General features: G+C 41.8%; 1 protein-coding gene across 1 annotated transcript in view; it reads left to right on the top strand.

The window, feature by feature from the left end:
• LOC120019925 (netrin-G1-like) overlaps positions 1 to 19,343 on the top strand; it is a 155,632-nt gene that overhangs the window by 15,075 nt on the left and 121,214 nt on the right. The window contains exon 2 of the mRNA XM_038963336.1: positions 16,460 to 17,103. Within this exon, the coding sequence (XP_038819264.1) occupies positions 16,460 to 17,103 (644 nt within the window). The remainder of the gene's footprint in view (positions 1 to 16,459; positions 17,104 to 19,343) is intronic.

Raw genomic sequence — 19,343 nt, forward strand, 5'->3', positions numbered from 1 at the left:
GGTACTTATTGTTGGAGTCAAAGCCTAGGTCTTATTTCAGATTCTTGACTCAATTTTGTATCACACATTAGTAATGTGACCAAAATAGCTTTTTGCCACCAGAGTGACATTGCCTAGGCGCGGACGTTTCACTCTCAAGCGGATACAGAGAGACTCATCAATGCTTTTATCACAAGCAGGCTTGACTACTGTAATGCTCTCCTGTCTGGTCTACCAAAGAAAACCATTGGTCAACTGCAAAACATACCGAATGCTGCAGAATAGGTACAGACCAAGACCAGGGAGGGGAGCACACAATACACCCGTTTTAAAGTCTCTGCACTGGCTGCCTGTGAGATTTAGAATTAATTTTAAGATTCTTCAATTGGTTTTTAAATCAATCTTCCATTGTCTCTCCAATACATGTCAGACATGCTTTTGAGTTATGTACCCAGTAGGTCCCTCAGGTCCTCTGGCACTGGATTTTTAACTATCCCAAAGCCTAGGACCAAGACGCATGGAGAGGCAGCCTTTAGTTATTATGCCCCCAGCCTCTGGAATAGCCTGCCAGAGAACCTGAGGGGGACCAAGACGCATGGAGAGGCAGCCTTTAGTTATTATGCCCCCACCCTCTGGAATAGCCTGCCAGAGAACCTGAGGGGGACCAAGACGCATGGAGAGGCAGCCTTTAGTTATTATGCCCCCACCCTCTGGAATAGCCTGCCAGAGAACCTGAGGGGGACCAAGAAGCATGGAGAGGCAGCCTTTAGTTATTATGCCCCCAGCCTCTGGATTAGCCTGCCAGAGAACCTGAGGGGGACCAAGAGGCATGGAGAGGGAGCCTTTAGTTACTATGCCCCCAGCCTCTGGAATAGCCTGCCAGAGAACCTGAGGGGGACCAAGAGGCATGGAGAGGCAGCCTTTAGTTACTATGCCCCCAGCCTTTAGTTATTATGCCCCCAGCCTCTGGAATAGCCTGCCAGAGAACCTGAGGGGGACCAAGAGGCATGGAGAGGCAGCCTTTAGTTACTATGCCCCCAGCCTCTGGAATAGCCTGCCAGAGAACCTGAGGGGGACCAAGAGGCATGGAGAGGCAGCCTTTAGTTATTTTGTCCCCAGCCTCTGGAATAGCCTGCCAGGGAACCTGAGGGGGACCAAGAGGCATGGAGAGGCAGCCTTTAGTTATTTTGTCCCCAGCCTCTGGAATAGCCTGCCAGAGAACCTGAGGGGGACCAAGAGGCATGGAGAGGCAGCCTTTAGTTATTATGCCCCCAGCCTCTGGAATAGCCTGCCAGAGAACCTGAGGGGGACCAAGAGGCATGGAGAGGCAGCCTTTAGTTATTTTGTCCCCAGCCTCTGGAATAGCCTGCCAGGGAACCTGAGGGGGACCAAGAGGCATGGAGAGGCAGCCTTTAGTTATTTTGTCCCCAGCCTCTGGAATAGCCTGCCAGAGAACCTGAGGGGGACCAAGAGGCATGGAGAGGCAGCCTTTAGTTATTATGCCCCCAGCCTCTGGAATAGCCTGCCAGAGAACCTGAGGGGGACCAAGAGTCATGGAGAGGCAGCCTTTAGTTACTATGCCCCCAGCCTTTAGTTATTATGCCCACAGCCTCTGGAATAGCCTGCCAGAGAACCTGAGGGGGACCAAGAGGCATGGAGAGGCAGCCTTTAGTTATTATGCCCCCAGCCTCTGGAATAGCCTGCCAGAGAACCTGAGGGGGACCAAGAGGCATGGAGAGGCAGCCTTTAGTTATTATGCCCCCAGACTCTGGAATAGCCTGCCAGAGAACCTGAGGAGGACCAAGAGGCATGGAGAGGCAGCCTTTAGTTACTATGCCCCCAGCCTTTAGTTATTATGCCCACAGCCTCTGGAATAGCCTGCCAGAGAACCTGAGGGGGACCAAGAGGCATGGAGAGGCAGCCTTTAGTTACTATGCCCCCAGCCTTTAGTTACTATGCCCCCAGCCTCTGGAATAGCTTGCCAGAGAACCTGAGGGGAACTGAAACTGTGTACATATTTTTAGCTTTGCTTTTCCTCAGGGTGTTTTTAGTAGTTCAGCTTGTGTCATTATTATTATTTTTTTTATCTTATGTTTGTTGTGTAGTAAATATTTCTGCTTTTTATTTTCATTGTTCTTTTATTCGTTTTTCCCTGTAAAGCAAATTTGTGTTGCATTACATGTCTGAAATGTGCTGTATAAATAAAGCTTGATTTGAGATGATTCAGAGGATGCCAGGAGAACGCTACCTGCCAGAACGCATAGTGACAACTGTAAAGTTTGGTGGAGGAGGAATGATGGGCTGGGGCTGTTTTTCATGGATCGGACGACGCCCCTTAGTTCCAGTGAAGGGACATCTTAACGCTACAACATAAAATTACAGTCTAGACAAATTTTGTGCTTCCAGCTTTGTGGCAAACGTTTGGGGAAGGCTCTTTCCTGTTTCCCATATCCTTGAACGGCTTTGAAAGGCTGGTCATGGCTCACATCAACACCATCATCCCAGACACCCTGGGCCCACTCTAATTTGCATATCGCACAAACAGATCCACAGGTGACACAATGTCTATTGCACTCCACACTGTCCTCAGCCACCTGGACAAAGGGAATACTTATGTAAGAATGCTGTTCATAGACTACAGTTCAACATTTAACACCATAGTACCCTCCAAGCTCATCACCAAGCTCAGGAACAAGCTCATCACCAAGCTCATCACCAAGCTCATCACCAAGCTCATCACCAAGCTCATCACCAAGCTCATCACCAAGCTCAGGAACAAGCTCATCACCAAGCTCAGGAACAAGCTCATCACCAAGCTCATCACCAAGCTCATCACCAAGCTCATCACCAAGCTCAGGAACAAGCTCATCACCAAGCTCATCACCAAGCTGAGGACCAAGCTCATCACCAAGCTCATCACCAAGCTCCACACCAAGCTCCACACCAAGCTCATCACCAAGCTCATCACCAAGCTCATCACCAAGCTGAGGACCAAGCTCATCACCAAGCTCAGGAACAAGCTCATCACCAAGCTCAGCACCAAGCTCAGCACCAAACTCAGCACCAAGCTCATCACCAAGCTCATCACCAAGCTCAGGACCAAGCTCAGCACCAAGCTCATCACCAACTTTATCGCCAAGCTCATCACCAAGCTCATCACTAAGCTCATCACCAAGCTTATCACCAGGCTCAGGACCAAGCTCAGGACCAAGCTCATCAGCAAGCTGAGGACCAAGCTGAGGACCAAGCTCAGGACCAAGCTCATCACCAAGCTCAACACCAAGCTCAGGACCAAGCTGAGGACCAAGCTCAGGACCAAGCTCATCAGCAAGCTGAGGACCAAGCTGAGGACCAAGCTCAGGACCAAGCTCATCACCAAGCTCAACACCAAGCTCAGGACCAAGCTGAGGACCAAGCTCAGGACCAAGCTCATCACCAAGCTGAGGACCAAGCTGAGGACCAAGCTCATCACCAAGCTGAGGACCAAGCTGAGGACCAAGCTGAGGACCAAGCTCATCACCAATCTCAACACCAAGCTCATCACCAAGCTCATCACCAAGCTCATCACCAAGCTGAGGACCAAGCTCATCACCAAGCTCATCACCAAGCTCCACACCAAGCTCCACACCAAGCTCATCACCAAGCTCATCACCAAGCTCATCACCAAGCTGAGGACCAAGCTCATCACCAAGCTCATCACCAAGCTCATCACCAAGCTCATCACCAAGCTCATCACCAAGCTCCACACCAAGCTCCACACCAAGCTCATCACCAAGCTCATCACCAAGCTCATCACCAAGCTGAGGACCAAGCTCATCACCAAGCTCATCACCAAGCTCAGGACGCTGGGACAGCAACATGTATATAAGCACCCCCTAATTATTTTATATTGTTATTCATTATATTATTATAATTATTGTTCATTACATTATTATAGTTATTATTCATTGCATTGTTAGGATTATTATTAATTATATTATAATTATTATTCATTATATTTAGCTGTCAATTTCGGACGTTTGAAAAGTTCCTGAGGACGATGATATATTCCTTCCTCTATATTTCCTGTTGTTACTCGTTATTCACTCTATATTTCCTGTTTTTACTCGTTATTCACTCTATATTTCCTGTTTTTACTCGTTATTGTTACTCGTTATTCACTCTATATTTCCTGTTTTTACTCGTTATTGTTACTCGTTATTCACTCTATATTTCCTGTTTTTACTCGTTATTGTTACTCGTTATTCACTCTATATTTCCTGTTTTACTCGTTATTTACTCGTTATTCACTATATTCTGTTTACTCGTTATTCACTCTATATTTCCTGTTTTTACTCGTTATTGTTACTCGTTATTCACTCTATATTTCCTGTTTTTACTCGTTATTGTTACTCGTTATTGTTACTCGTTATTCACTCTATATTTCCTGTTTTTACTCGTTATTCACTCTATATTTCCTCTTTTTACTCGTTATTCACTCTATATTTCCTGTTGTTACTCGTTATTCACTCTATATTTCCTGTTTTTACTCGTTATTCACTCTATATTTCCTGTTTTTACTCGTTATTGTTACTCGTTATTGTTACTCGTTATTCACTCTATATTTCCTGTTTTTACTCGTTATTCACTCTATATTTCCTGTTTTTACTCGTTATTCACTCTATATTTCCTGTTTTTACTCGTTATTGTTACTCGTTATTCACTCTATATTTCCTGTTTTTACTCGTTATTGTTACTCGTTATTCACTCTATATTTCCTGTTTTTACTCGTTATTGTTACTCGTTATTCACTCTATATTTCCTGTTTTTACTCGTTATTCACTCTATATTTCCTGTTTTTACTCGTTATTGTTACTCGTTATTCACTCTATATTTCCTGTTTTTACTCGTTATTGTTACTCGTTATTCACTCTATATTTCCTGTTTTTACTCGTTATTGTTACTCGTTATTCACTCTATATTTCCTGTTTTTACTCGTTATTGTTACTCGTTATTCACTCTATATTTCCTGTTTTTACTCGTTATTGTTACTCGTTATTCACTCTATATTTCCTGTTTTTACTCGTTATTGTTACTCGTTATTCACTCTATATTTCCTGTTTTTACTCGTTATTGTTACTCGTTATTCACTCTATATTTCCTGTTGTTACTCGTTATTCACTCTATATTTCCTGTTTTTACTCGTTATTCACTCTATATTTCCTGTTTTTACTCGTTATTCACTCTATATTTCCTGTTGTTACTCGTTATTCACTCTATATTTCCTGTTTTTACTCGTTATTGTTACTCGTTATTCACTCTATATTTCCTGTTTTTACTCGTTATTCACTCTATATTTCCTGTTTTTACTCGTTATTCACTCTATATTTCCTGTTTTTACTCGTTATTCACTCTATATTCCTGTTTTTACTCGTTATTGTTACTCGTTATTCACTCTATATTTCCTGTTTTTACTCGTTATTGTTACTCGTTATTGTTACTTGTTATTCACTCTATATTTCCTGTTTTTACTCGTTATTGTTACTCGTTATTCACTCTATATTTCCTGTTTTTACTCGTTATTGTTACTCGTTATTCACTCTATATTTCCTGTTTTTACTCGTTATTCACTCTATATTTCCTGTTTTTACTCGTTATTGTTACTCGTTATTCACTCTATATTTCCTGTTTTTACTCGTTATTGTTACTCGTTATTCACTCTATATTTCCTGTTTTTACTCGTTATTGTTACTCGTTATTCACTCTATATTTCCTGTTTTTACTCGTTATTGTTACTCGTTATTCACTCTATATTTCCTGTTTTTACTCGTTATTGTTACTCGTTATTCACTCTATATTTCCTGTTTTTACTCGTTATTGTTACTCGTTATTCACTCTATTTCCTGTTTTTACTCGTTATTCACTCTATATTTCCTGTTTTTACTCGTTATTCACTCTATATTTCCTGTTTTTACTCGTTATTCACTCTATATTTCCTGTTTTTACTCGTTATTCACTCTATATTTCCTGTTTTTACTCGTTATTCACTCTATATTTCCTGTTTTTACTCGTTATTGTTACTCGTTATTCACTCTATTTCCTGTTTTTACTCGTTATTGTTACTCGTTATTCACTCTATATTTCCTGTTTTTACTCGTTATTGTTACTCGTTATTCACTCTATATTTCCTGTTTTTACTCGTTATTGTTACTCGTTATTCACTCTATTTCAGTTTTTATTTTGTCTCTCTGTCTCTCTCTGTCTCTCTCTGTCTCTCTCTGTCTCTCTCTGTCTCTGTCTGCATTGTTGAAAAGGACCCTTAAGTAGGCATTTCACTGTTAGTCTACACCTGTTGTTTACCAAGCATGTGACCAATAGCATTTAATTTAATTTAACACATTTAAGGCCCAACAAAAGCCATTCATTAACCTCTTCCTTTAGTTACAGGATTTCATGCTGGACAAATAGACATGGCTAATTTGATCAAGGTGCTTCGTTGGAGTGTGTTTGAGTGTGTGAGAGAGTAAGATGAGAGATATTAGGTAAGGTGAGATAGTGGTGGTGAGTTGCGTTCAATCTGTGATCTGGGCTCTGTGTCCAGAAGATCTGTCAGACAAACAGATTGGTTGAAATGCCTTCACACATCCATCACGCTGGCCTGTCATTGGCCAGTGAGTTTATCTCCTTGACCACATCCCCTGTCTGTCAGGAATCACGTCAACTGGAGTCCACAGACACACACACGCGCGCGCGTGCGCACACAGACACAAACACGTACACACACTCACACAAGACACGCAGGTTTGAGTGTTTAGTTTAGGGCCTACAAATGTCATTGTGCCAGGGTTAAAGTCTGTACTTACGCCAGCCATAAACCTAAAAAGAAAAGACCCCCGAGTACTAATCTGCTGTCGTGTCGCATGTCATATATGTGTTCCAGATAATACTGCTAGAATTTATGGCCATGTCATTGGTCATCTGATCAATCAATCAAGTTTATTTTATATAGCCCTTCGTACATCAGCTAATATCTCGAAGTGCTGTACAGGAACCCAGCCTAAAACCCCAAACAGCAAGCAATGCAGATGTAGAAGCACGGTGGCTAGGAAAAACTCCCTAGAAAGGCCAAAACCTAGGAAGAAACCTAGAGAGGAACCAGGCTATGAGGGGTTTCCCTCAGCGTTCTCTAATGAAGCTGGCAACAAGCAATTAGTGGAAATGACTGATGTTAAAATGGACATCTCTCTCTGTCTCTCTCTGTCTCTCTCTGTCTCTTTCTGTCTCTCTCTGTCTCTCTCTGTCTCTCTCTGTCTCTCTGTGTCTCTGTGTCTCTGTGTCTCTGTCTCTCTCTCTCACTGTGATGACTTCACATTGAATTAGATCAGTGGTCACTAACCTGTTCTGAGTCACAATCACTTTCGGAGTCCAAAAATTGTTCTGTAGGAATGAGGTTTGTGCTTTAGGTCTAATACTGTACATTATCACAGCATATTGGCTATGCTTGGCCTTTCAATATGGTTCTTCTCAAACCATATTATATTTCAAAACTAGAGCTTTGATAACAAAATAGATCAGTTGTATCACTTTCGAGGCACAGCTGAGCATGAATTGAAATAATTAATTTACCGGACTGATGGTACCTGATGGTACCTGCTGGTACCTGCTGGTATCTGTTGGTCAGTTTCACCAGAGGAAAGGAGAGAGCAGAGGAGGGTCCGTCTCTCCCGTTCCCTGCTCTCTCCTTTCCTCCAGTGAGACTGACCAGAGAGAGGGGGTAAACCGTGAGACTGACCAGAGAGAGGGGGTAAACCGTGAGGCTGACCAGAGAGAGGGGGTAAACCGTGAGACTGACCAGAGAGAGGGGGTAAACCGTGAGACTGACCGGAGAGAGGGGGTAAACCGTGAGGCTGACCAGAGAGAGGGGGTAAACCGTGAGACTGACCAGAGAGAGGGGGTAAACCGTGAGGCTGACCAGAGAGAGGGGGTAAACCGTGAGACTGAGCAGAGAGAGGGAGTAAACCGTGAGACTGACCAGAGAGAGGGGGTCAACCGTGAGACTGACCAGAGAGAGGGGGTCAACCGTGAGACTGACCAGAGAGAGGGGGTAAACCGTGAGACTGACCAGAGAGAGGGGGTAAACCGTGAGACTGACCAGAGAGAGGGGGTAAACCGTGAAACTGACCAGAGAGAGGGAAACATTCCTTGATAGCTGCTAGTGATAAAAGTGCTATCGATACACGACTACTTCATGCATTGCAGCTGCAGTGCTGGTTGTAGCGCGAGTGGAAGTAGGGAGAAGTGTGTTTTATGGTTTGTAAAAGTGTTGATTAAAAACAATGTTGACAGTGCTGAATTAAAAACTTAAACATGGAATATCTACATAGGTGTACAGAGGCCCATTATCAGCAACCATCACTCCTGTGTTCCAATGGCATGTTGTGTTAGCTAATCGAAGTTTATCATTTTAAAAGGCTAATTGATCATTAGAAAACCCTTTTGCAATTATGTTAGCACAGCTGAAACTATTGTTCTGATTAAATAAGCAATAAAACTGGCCTTCTTTAGACTAACTCTTTAAGGAATACCTAGGATAGGATAAAGTAATCCTTCTAACCCCCCCCCCCCCCCTTAAAAGAGTTAGATGCACTATTGTGAAGTGGTTGTTCCACTGGATATCATAAGGTGAATGCACCAACTTGTAAGTCGCTCTGGATAAGAGCGTCTGCTAAATGACTTAAATGTAAATGTAAATGTAGTTGAGTATCTCCTGTGTGGTAACTATACCCCCCCACTAGAATCCCCATACTTTAATGAAGACAGATTATCCATCCTAGAGGGGGAGATCTATCATTTCCAGGCCCAGGGACATGTACTAGTCTGTGGTGACATAAATGCCAGAACTGGACAAGAACCTGACACCCTCAGCACACACTGGGACAAACACCTACCTAGAGGTGACAGCATTCCCTCCCCCATATATCCCCCAAGACACGACTACAACGACATAACCAATAAAAACAGGTCGCAACTCCTGCAGCTCTGTCGCACGCTGAGTATGTACATAGTTATCATGACGTGCCCTGGGGGGGGGAGGATCCTAGTCCCCTCTCCCTCTCTCTCTTTCTTTTCACAGGTCGTAAATTCCTGGAAGGGACCCTCTCCCCTTTGGACATGCAGTATTGAGGGAGAGAGAGAGAGAGAGAACAAAGGACTAGACTTGGCCAAAATCCTAAATTCCCAAAATGGGAGAATTAAACAATATTTCTACTTTTGAGAATGTGGGAATGGTCCGTGGACAATTAAGGGACAGTTATGATGAGTGTGTATCATTTGGTGATCTCATGAAGGACAGGAAAAACACATAACGTTATCTCTTAAAGTGTACATTTCCCAGCTGTCAGGTTTAGATCTAAATATTGTGAAACATATCTGATTAAACATGAAAAGATGTAATGTGATGTTAACCTTCTAAATGAGAGTATGGATTTTCATAGAAAGATTAACTAGTGTGTGGCCACGCCAACGTTTAGCATAGACATTACATCGACGTCATGGAACCGCCCTTTTCTCAGAAATGTATAAAACCACCCGTGATGAAATGTACATTTCATACCAAAATTGGACATCTGGAATGGTTAAGAAGACGAGAAAGCATGTAGCTTAGCCCACTAGGGACTTTCCTATCATTGTTAGTAACCTATATCTACTGTATGTTTGTTATGTAATTCTGTGTGATTGTTTTGTTAGTTAGTAAATAAATAATGAAGCCAAATTGTATATTGCTGATTCACTATGGAAACTAGGGTTCGTGCAGAGAACTACGAATTTCATGACATTCAGATGAGACTGATAGAAGGTAAAGAATAATTAATGACTGACTGATGACTGAAATGTAAGTGATCTTTAGATCTCGAAGAGTTCATTCGGAATACGGAACTCCTTAAATAGACTTCTCCGTGGTGCCCCAGGTTATTAATGAGTTAATTGAAACATGATTTAATTCAATCACGTAATCAATTAAGGACAACAAAGTCAAGGTATTGGAGTGGCCATCACAAAGCCCTGACCTCAATCCCATAGAACATTTCCATATTATTCCATATTATACATATTATCCCATATTATTCTGACATTTCACATTCTTAAAATAAAGTGGTGATCCTAACTGACCTAAGCCAGGGAATTTTTACTAGGATTAAATGTCAGGAATTGTGAAAACTGAGTTTAAATGTATTTGGCTAAGATTTATGTAAACTTCCGACTTCAACTGTGTGTGTGTTTTTTGCAATTTTAACCGCACACTTGTTGTTTGTGTAGTTGGATTTTTTGTTTTTCCCCAATACCGCTTTCCATCAATTTGTATAGTTGACCCTCATGCCAAATTGAGTGAACATCGTCTTTGAAATCAACAAAGTATGAGAAGACTTTGCCAATTGTTGGTTTATTTTTCAATTATGTTGTGCAGGGTGAATATGTGGTCTGTCAAATGGTAATTAGGTAAACAGCTAATTTGATATTTGCTCAATACATTGTTTTCACTGAGGAAATGTACGAGTCTGCTGTTAATGATAATGCAGATGATTATCCAAAGGTTGCTGTTGACGCATATCCACGGTAGTTATTGGGGTAAAATTTGTCTCCGCTTTTGTGGATTGGGGTGATCAGTCCTTGGTTCCAAGTCTTGGGGAAGATGCCAGATTAGCCAATTAGAATTTCGTGTCTGTATATTTTATCATTTCATTTAGGGACCATCAACACCAAGAGCCTTTTTGGGTTGGAGGGTTTGTATTTTGTCCTGTAGTTCATTCCATGTAATTGGAGAATCCAGTGGGTGGTTCTGGTAGGGTTTAATAGATGATTCTAAGAAGGATATTTGATCATAAATATGTTTTCGCTGTTTGTTCTTTGTTATAGGGCCAAAAACATTGGAGAAGTGGTTTACCCACTTCTCCAATGTTTGTTTGTTTAGTGTTTTCCAATTTTCCCAGAAGTGGTTAGAGTCTATGTATTCCTCAATTACATTGAGCTGATTTCTGATGTGCTCTGTGTATTTCTGTATTGTTTTAGTGATTCACACTAGTGAAGGTTTAGGCTCAGGTTTTCTGGGTCTCTATGTTTTTCGTTGGATAGCTTTCTCAATTTCCTTCTTAGGTTTTGCATTCTTCATCAAACCATTTGTCGTTGTTGTTAATTTTCTTATGTTTTCTGAGTGAATTTTTTTGATTAGATAGGGAAGATGAGATGTCAAATGTGACCGACCGGCTCGATTCAGTCTTACGTAGCAAAATGTTTAATTTGCGTAAAAGTAGTAGAGACTAAGTGCTAGAAAATTGTATATCAAACATTTGATATACAAATTGTAAACACTACATTTGAGGAACAATGGGAGAGTAATTCTGCTTTGAAAGTTGATAAACGTATAACCTCTAAACAACCAAAGATGTCAAGACTAAAGACTGGTTTAGACTACGGGTGTGTTTGTAAATTTAATCTGGAGTGCCAGAGTGTGCTCTGGGTATTCATAAACGCAGAGCGTTGTCAGATTGTCCGTTCGTAAATTCAGAGCGTTTCGCTCTCAGAGCGTTCAGAACACTCACTGGACGCTCTGGCCGAGGAGTAGGGTTGATCCGAGCGTTCTGACCTAATAACAGCAGTAGTCAAGCACCTAAGCTAACTGCCTAACGTTGGCTTGCTTGCCAGCTACTTCCAGACACAAATTCTATCGACAGTTGTAGCAGTGACAACATTCTATTGAAATGGTTACTTGAAAAGTGCATTATTTTGTTTAGACATGTAGCTAGCTAGCTAAACAATTAACCAAAATCCCAACTCATAACGCTACTACCCCGCATGAATCTGCATGTAGCTAACCAACCAGATTCAATGTTAGCTAGCTATCACAATGTTATAACTAACAATGCAAATGCCTCTGAGATACGAATATAATACTACTACACAGATCATACACGTAACGTTAGCTAGCTAGCCAGCCAACTAACGTTATCGAGCTAGCTAACAGTACACTTTAACTTGAAATGAAAACGACTTTCTGACTAAATTAGAAACGTGTAACATCTGAAAATGTATTAAGCTAGGCTATAAAGGATTACCTGCACATACTGACCAGTTCATGAAATGGACAGAAGCGTATGGCTGACCAATCCAAACTCATGTGTAAACCAACCAGGCCCGTGGCTAAACCAACCAGGCTCGGAATTTAACAATTTTATTCATATTTATAGATGGCGTACAAGCTTGTTAATAAAGCAAATGAAAGTTCACACGCTCCAACAACTACCTACCTATTACTGTCCCTGAACAAACAAATACCTACCAACATCTACCTACCCATTACTGTCCCTGAACTACCAACTACCTACCATCAATTACCTACCCATTACTGTCCCTGAACAAACAACTATCTACCAACATCTACCTACCTATTACTGTCCCTCACCAACATCTACCTACCTATTACTGTCCCTGAAGCAACACTTACCTACCTATTACTGTCCCTGAAGCAACAATTACCTACCTATTACTGAACCTGAACCAACAGCTACCTACCAACAACTACCTACAATCTACCTCCCTGTCTCTCTACTGTCTCTCACATCCCTCTGACTGTCTCTGCCCCGCCATCTCTCTACTGTCTGTCACATTCTCACCCTCCTCTGACTGTCTATTATTTGACCCTGCTGGTCATCTGTGAACATTTGAACATCTTGGCCCCATGTTCTGTTATAATCTCCACCCGGCACAGCCAGAAGAGGACTGGCCACCCCTCATAGCCTGGTTCCTCTCTAGGTTTCTTCCTAGGTTTTGGCCTTTCTAGGGAGTTTTTCTTAGCCACCGTGCTTCTACACCTGCATTGATTGCTGTTTGGGGTTTTAGGCTGGGTTTCTGTACAGCACTTTGAGATATCAGCTGATGTAAGAAGGGCTTCATAAATACATTTGATTTGATTTGATTAAGAATGGTTTCACACAACACCTATTAGGTGGTAGTCATGGAAACACAACCACTTACCTCAGTCAGCCAACCCTGCTGACCCAGGACACCTCAGACATGTTCAGCCTTATCAGGTAGTCCTTATCCTTATCTAACATCAGTAGAAGCAGAGGCCTGGTGACATGTTCCTGATGAAACACCAATGAGACCTGCCGATATAAATGACTAACGACTGGCTAGATTGGATCCTTACATAGTAGAATCTTGCCTCTCATCTCGCAAAGTATCAAATGTACTCAAGTCCAAACGTAACCGTTTGAAATACAGGATGCCGAGTCCTACGTTGTGAATGAATAGGCAGTCAGACCTGTATTTGTGCTCGATGAGTTCAATATTAGTGCGGCGTTATCAGTATTCAGTATGCAGTATATCAGTATTCAGTATGCAGTATATCAGTATTCAGTATGCAGTATATCAGTATTCAGTATGCAGTATATCAGTATTCAGTATGCAGTATATCAGTATTCAGTATGCAGTATATCAGTATTCAGTATGCAGTATATCAGTATTCAGTATGCAGTATATCAGTATTCAGTATATCAGTATATCAGTATTCAGTATGCAGTATATCAGTATTCAGTATGCAGTATATCAGTATTCAGTATGCAGTATATCAGTATATCAGTATATCAGTATGCAGTATGCAGTATATCAGTATTCAGTATGCAGTATATCAGTATATCAGTATGCAGTATATCAGTATTCAGTATGCAGTATATCAGTATTCAGTATGCAGTATATCAGTATTCAGTATGCAGTATATCAGTATTCAGTATGCAGTATATCAGTATTCAGTATGCAGTATATCAGTATATCAGTATTCAGTATGCAGTATATCAGTATGCAGTATATCAGTATTCAGTATGCAGTATATCAGTATTCAGTATGCAGTATGCAGTATATCAGTATTCAGTATGCAGTATATCAGTATATCAGTATTCAGTATATCAGTATTCAGTATGCAGTATATCAGTATTCAGTATGCAGTATATCAGTATATCAGTATATCAGTATTCAGTATATCAGTATTCAGTATGCAGTATATCAGTATTCAGTATGCAGTATATCAGTATATCAGTAATAGTATATCAGTATATCAGTAATAGTATGTCAGTATATCAGTAATCAGTATGCAGTATATCAGTATTCAGTATGCAGTATATCAGTATTCAGTATGCAGTATATCAGTATATCAGTATGCAGTATATCAGTATTCAGTATGCAGTATATCAGTATGCAGTATATCAGTATATCAGTATTCAGTATGCAGTATATCAGTATTCAGTATGCAGTATATCATTATATCAGTATTCAGTATATCAGTATTCAGTATGCAGTATATCAGTATATCAGTATTCAGTATGCAGTATATCAGTATTCAGTATGCAGTATATCAGTATATCAGTATTCAGTATGCAGTATATCAGTATATCAGTATTCAGTATGCAGTATATCAGTATGCAGTATATCAGTATTCAGTATGCAGTATATCAGTATTCAGTATGCAGTATATCAGTATATCAGTATTCAGTATGCAGTATATCAGTATATCAGTATGCAGTATATCAGTATATCAGTATATCAGTATTCAGTATGCAGTATATCAGTATTCAGTATGCAGTATATCAGTATTCAGTATGCAGTATATCAGTATTCTGTGATGTGGTGAACATGCCTGTTGTTTTAAACATGACGTGTGTGTTGGATTTATCATAACTCCGTAATCATACACAAGAAGAATGAGAAATACTGTTTACGTTTTATTTAAATAGCCAGCATTTAGCGGTTTGAAATGATGACAGACATTACTAGACGTTTATAGCTGATCAACAGCTCATCTGCAGCTGGCCTCAATGTTGTATAGAGTAGAGGTGAGATGAATGTCAATATGAGTGTGTTTAAAACACTCTTTCATGCACACACATACACACACACACACGCACACATACACACACACACACACAGGTAGCACACACACACGCACACAACACACATACACACACACACACACACACACACACACACACACACACACACACACACACACACACACACACACACACACACACACACACACACACACACACACACACATACACACACAGGTAGCACACACACACGCACACACACACACAGAGAGTCGTGTTGGGGCTCGGTTGAGCAGGCAAAAATATGTATATTTCTCAGCAGTGTGTTTCATAAGAGATAGTCATTGAGGATTCTTCCCCCATCTACACTAGAGGAACAGCAGGAATATAAATCACACAGGCAATTTGGGTGGTAGAGTCGACTAGAGTGGTGGATAGAATACAGGACAGTATATTACTAAGTAGAGGACAGTGGTGGATGGAATACAGGACAGTATATTACTAAGTAGAGGACAGTGGTGGATAGAATACAGGACAGTATATTACTAAGTAGAGGACAGTGGTGGATGGAATACAGGACAGTATATTACTAAGTAGAGGACAGTGGTGGATAGAATACAGGACAGTATATTACTAAGTAGAGGACAGTGGTGGATTGAATACAGGACAGTATATTACTAAGTAGAGGACAGTGGTGGATTGAATACAGGACAGTATATTACTAAGTAGAGGACAGTGGTGGATGGAATACAGGACAGTATATTACTAAGTAGAGGACAGTGGTGGATGGAATACAGGACAGTATATTACTAAGTAGAGGACAGTGGTGGATTGAATACAGGACAGTATATTACTAAGTAGAGGACAGTGGTGGATGGAATACAGGACAGTATATTACTAAGTAGAGGACAGTGGTGAGTTGAATACAGGACAGTATATTACTAAGTAGAGGACAGTGGTGGATGGAATACAGGACAGTATATTACTAAGTAGAGGACAGTGGTGGATGGAATACAGGACAGTATATTACTAAGTAGAGGACAGTGGTGGATTGAATACAGGACAGTATATTACTAAGTAGAGGACAGTGGTGGATGGAATACAGGACAGTATATTACTAAGTAGAGGACAGTGGTGAGTTGAATACAGGACAGTATATTACTAAGTAGAGGACAGTGGTGGATGGAATACAGGACAGTATATTACTAAGTAGAGGACAGTGGTGGATTGAATACAGGACAGTATATTACTAAGTAGAGGACAGTGGTGGATGGAATACAGGACAGTATATTACTAAGTAGAGGACAGTGGTGGATGGAATACAGGACAGTATATTACTAAGTAGAGGACAATGGTGGATGGAATACAGGACAGAATATTACTGTGTAAGTAGCAGGGTTGAAATATTATGTCTTTCCACTTCTCCACCAGCAGTAGGTGACATCACTAGTGTACAGATGTTTGATGATTAAAGTGTGTGTGAATGAGTCCCTAAATGAGTCCCTAAATGAGTCCCTAAATGAGTGAGTCCCTGTCAGTCCAGAATAGATTGCAGATATGTTGATACCGGGTAATGTCTAAGGTTTCAACCTGTGTTCTCTACCTCTATTTTCCCCTCGCAGGAAAACCCTTACATGTGCAACAACGAGTGTGACGCCTCCACAGATGAACTAGCCCACCCTTCGGAGCTCATGTTCGATTTTGAGGGCCGCAACCCAACAACCTTCTGGCAATCCAGTTCTTGGAAGAAGTACCCCAAACCCCTGGAGGTCAACATCACGCTGTCCTGGAACAAGACCATCGAGTTGACCGATGACATCGTCCTCACCTTCGAGTCCGGCCGCCCTGAGCAGATGCTTCTGGAGAAATCGCTAGACTACGGTAAAACCTGGATCCCTTACCAGTTTTACGCTACCGACTGCCTCGACGCTTTTACCATGGACCCCAAGACGGTCAACGAGCTGACCCAGCGAACCCTCCTCGACATTATCTGCACTGAGGACTACTCCCGTGGCTACGTGTGGAAGTACGATAAAACAGTCCGCTTCGAGATCAAGGACCGGTTTGCGCTGTTCGCCGGGCTGCAGCTGTACAACATGGCGTCGCTGTACGGTCAACTGGACACCACCAGGAACCTCCGGGACTTCTTCACTGTGACGGACCTGAGGATACGGCTGCTGAAACCGGCCACCGGGTCCACCATGGTAGATGAAAACAACTTGTCCAGATACTTCTACGCCATCTCTGACATCAAGGTGCAGGGCAGGTGAGAGAGTTGCTTTTGTCTTTATTTAGTCTTGATTTCCCCTTACAGGTGTGTTATATCTCTCTAGCATGCTTGCAGATACCTATAGACTACCAGTCATTGTGCTAACGCTAGTTAGCATTGGCTCGCAAAACTACCTCTAACTTCCTTCATACTGGACACAGAGATATACAAAATGGTATCCACAAGTTCATCTTTCTCTGGGGGAAGTAGATACAGGGCCTCATTGCCACAATTCCCGAATTACCCCTTTAATATTCAAATGAAAATCAAAGATGATCTATTATATTGACAAGATAGTCGAGTGACCACTCTAACAATAGACATTTCCTCAAAGATGGAAGGCATACGGGAGATGGCGAGATCAGGTGGGACCATTCTAAACAATGAGAGGCCAGATACGCGTGAGCAACTCTGATTTAAAGTAGTATTTTCAAAGTTGACGAAAAAAACATGTGTCCACCTATTTCAGTGCATTTGTAACAACCTAATCATTATGAAATTTATATTCCATTAAATTTGCCTCACATAGCAAATTAGCAATAAAAAAAAAACATTTTTGTTGACCAAATTCGACACTCTCATTGACCTCCGTTTCAAAAATTCCTCACTTTTATTTTGGTGGACAGATTTTGGGCAGAGTAAACCCCTTAACGCTTCGCCTCGTCCTCTCTGTTAAAATCATATTAGTTTTGATTCATTTTGTATGAGCTGAATGCTCTGTCGCATTCTAATAAGGGATAGGACCGGGCCTGGACACACGGCTATGACCCCTGTAATTAACAGGCGTACGTCCCAAATTACACCATATTCACTACGTAGTGCGCTGTATAGGGAATAGAGTGCCATTTAGGAGTAAGACCAGGTTTAAATTTGACATCCATCTTTAAATTAAAATTTGACATCCACCCCCCAGCAAGCCTTAACGTCTGATAAAATATTTTGATCATTGTTTCATCAGGAGATTCCCAACGGTTTAGAGAGATGATAAAACATAACAGATATATTATTTTATAGCCCCATAGATGCATAATGAACCACCTGTGGATCATAAACACACTCCACAGCTGTTCACTGAATGAGAACGGTGTGTGTGTGTTTGCGTGAATGTGTGTGCATGGGTGTGTGTGTGTGTATGTGTATGTATAGTTGGTTTATATGAGGATAACTAGGCTCAGTAATGACTCGTCTGATTGGGCCTGGGTGAGTTGGAACAGTTTGTTTCCAAATTAGAATTCCGTCAGTCGGCTTGGAATGGGAGATTAGAACAATTAGAATGTTAGGTAATTGGGAGGAGACGAATCAGGTCATTTAGAGTGTTCTCTGCTTAGTAAATAGTTACCACTGGGGACATAAATCCTCTCAGTGAACCTATAGGAGATAACAGGACTTGAGCATTCCTCCTCTCTAATTCAACATTCCTCCTCTCTACTTCAACATTCCTCCTCTCTACTTCAACATTCCTCCTCTCTACTTCAACATTACTTCTCTCTACTTCAACATTACTTCTCTCTACTTCAACATTACTAGAGCAGACGGAACAAAAATAAGGTAATATAAGGTGTTGTACTATTTCCTGTGGGTTTTTAGATCTACACTGAGGGGACTGACACATCACTGAGGGGAATGACGCTTCACTGAGGGGACTGACGCTTCACTGAGGGGACTGGCACATCACTGAGGGGACTGACGCTTCACTGAGGGGACTGACGCTTCACTGAGGGGACTGGCACATCACTGAGGGGACTGACACATCACTGAGGGGACTGACGCTTCACTGAGGGGACTGGCACATCACTTAGGGGACTGACGCTTCACTGAGGGGACTGACACTTCACTGAGGGGACTGACACTTCACTGAGGGGACTGACACATCACTGAGGGGACTGGCACATCACTGAGGGGACTGACGCTTCACTGAGGGGACTGACGCTTCACTGAGGGGACTGACACTTTACTGAGGGGACTGACACTTTACTGAGGGGACTGACACTTCACTGAGGGGACTGACACATCACTGAGGGGACTGACACTTCACTGAGGGGACTGGCACATCACTGAGGGGACTGGCACATCACTGATGGGACTGGCACATCACTGAGGGGACTGACACTTCACTGAGGGGACTGGCACATCACTGAGGGGACTGGCACATCACTGAGGGGACTGGCACATCACTGATGGGACTGGCACATCACTGATGGGACTGGCACATCACTGAGGGGACTGGCACATCACTG

This window comes from Salvelinus namaycush, chromosome 25 (genome assembly GCF_016432855.1).
Source record: "Salvelinus namaycush isolate Seneca chromosome 25, SaNama_1.0, whole genome shotgun sequence".
Lineage (NCBI taxonomy): Eukaryota > Metazoa > Chordata > Actinopteri > Salmoniformes > Salmonidae > Salvelinus > Salvelinus namaycush.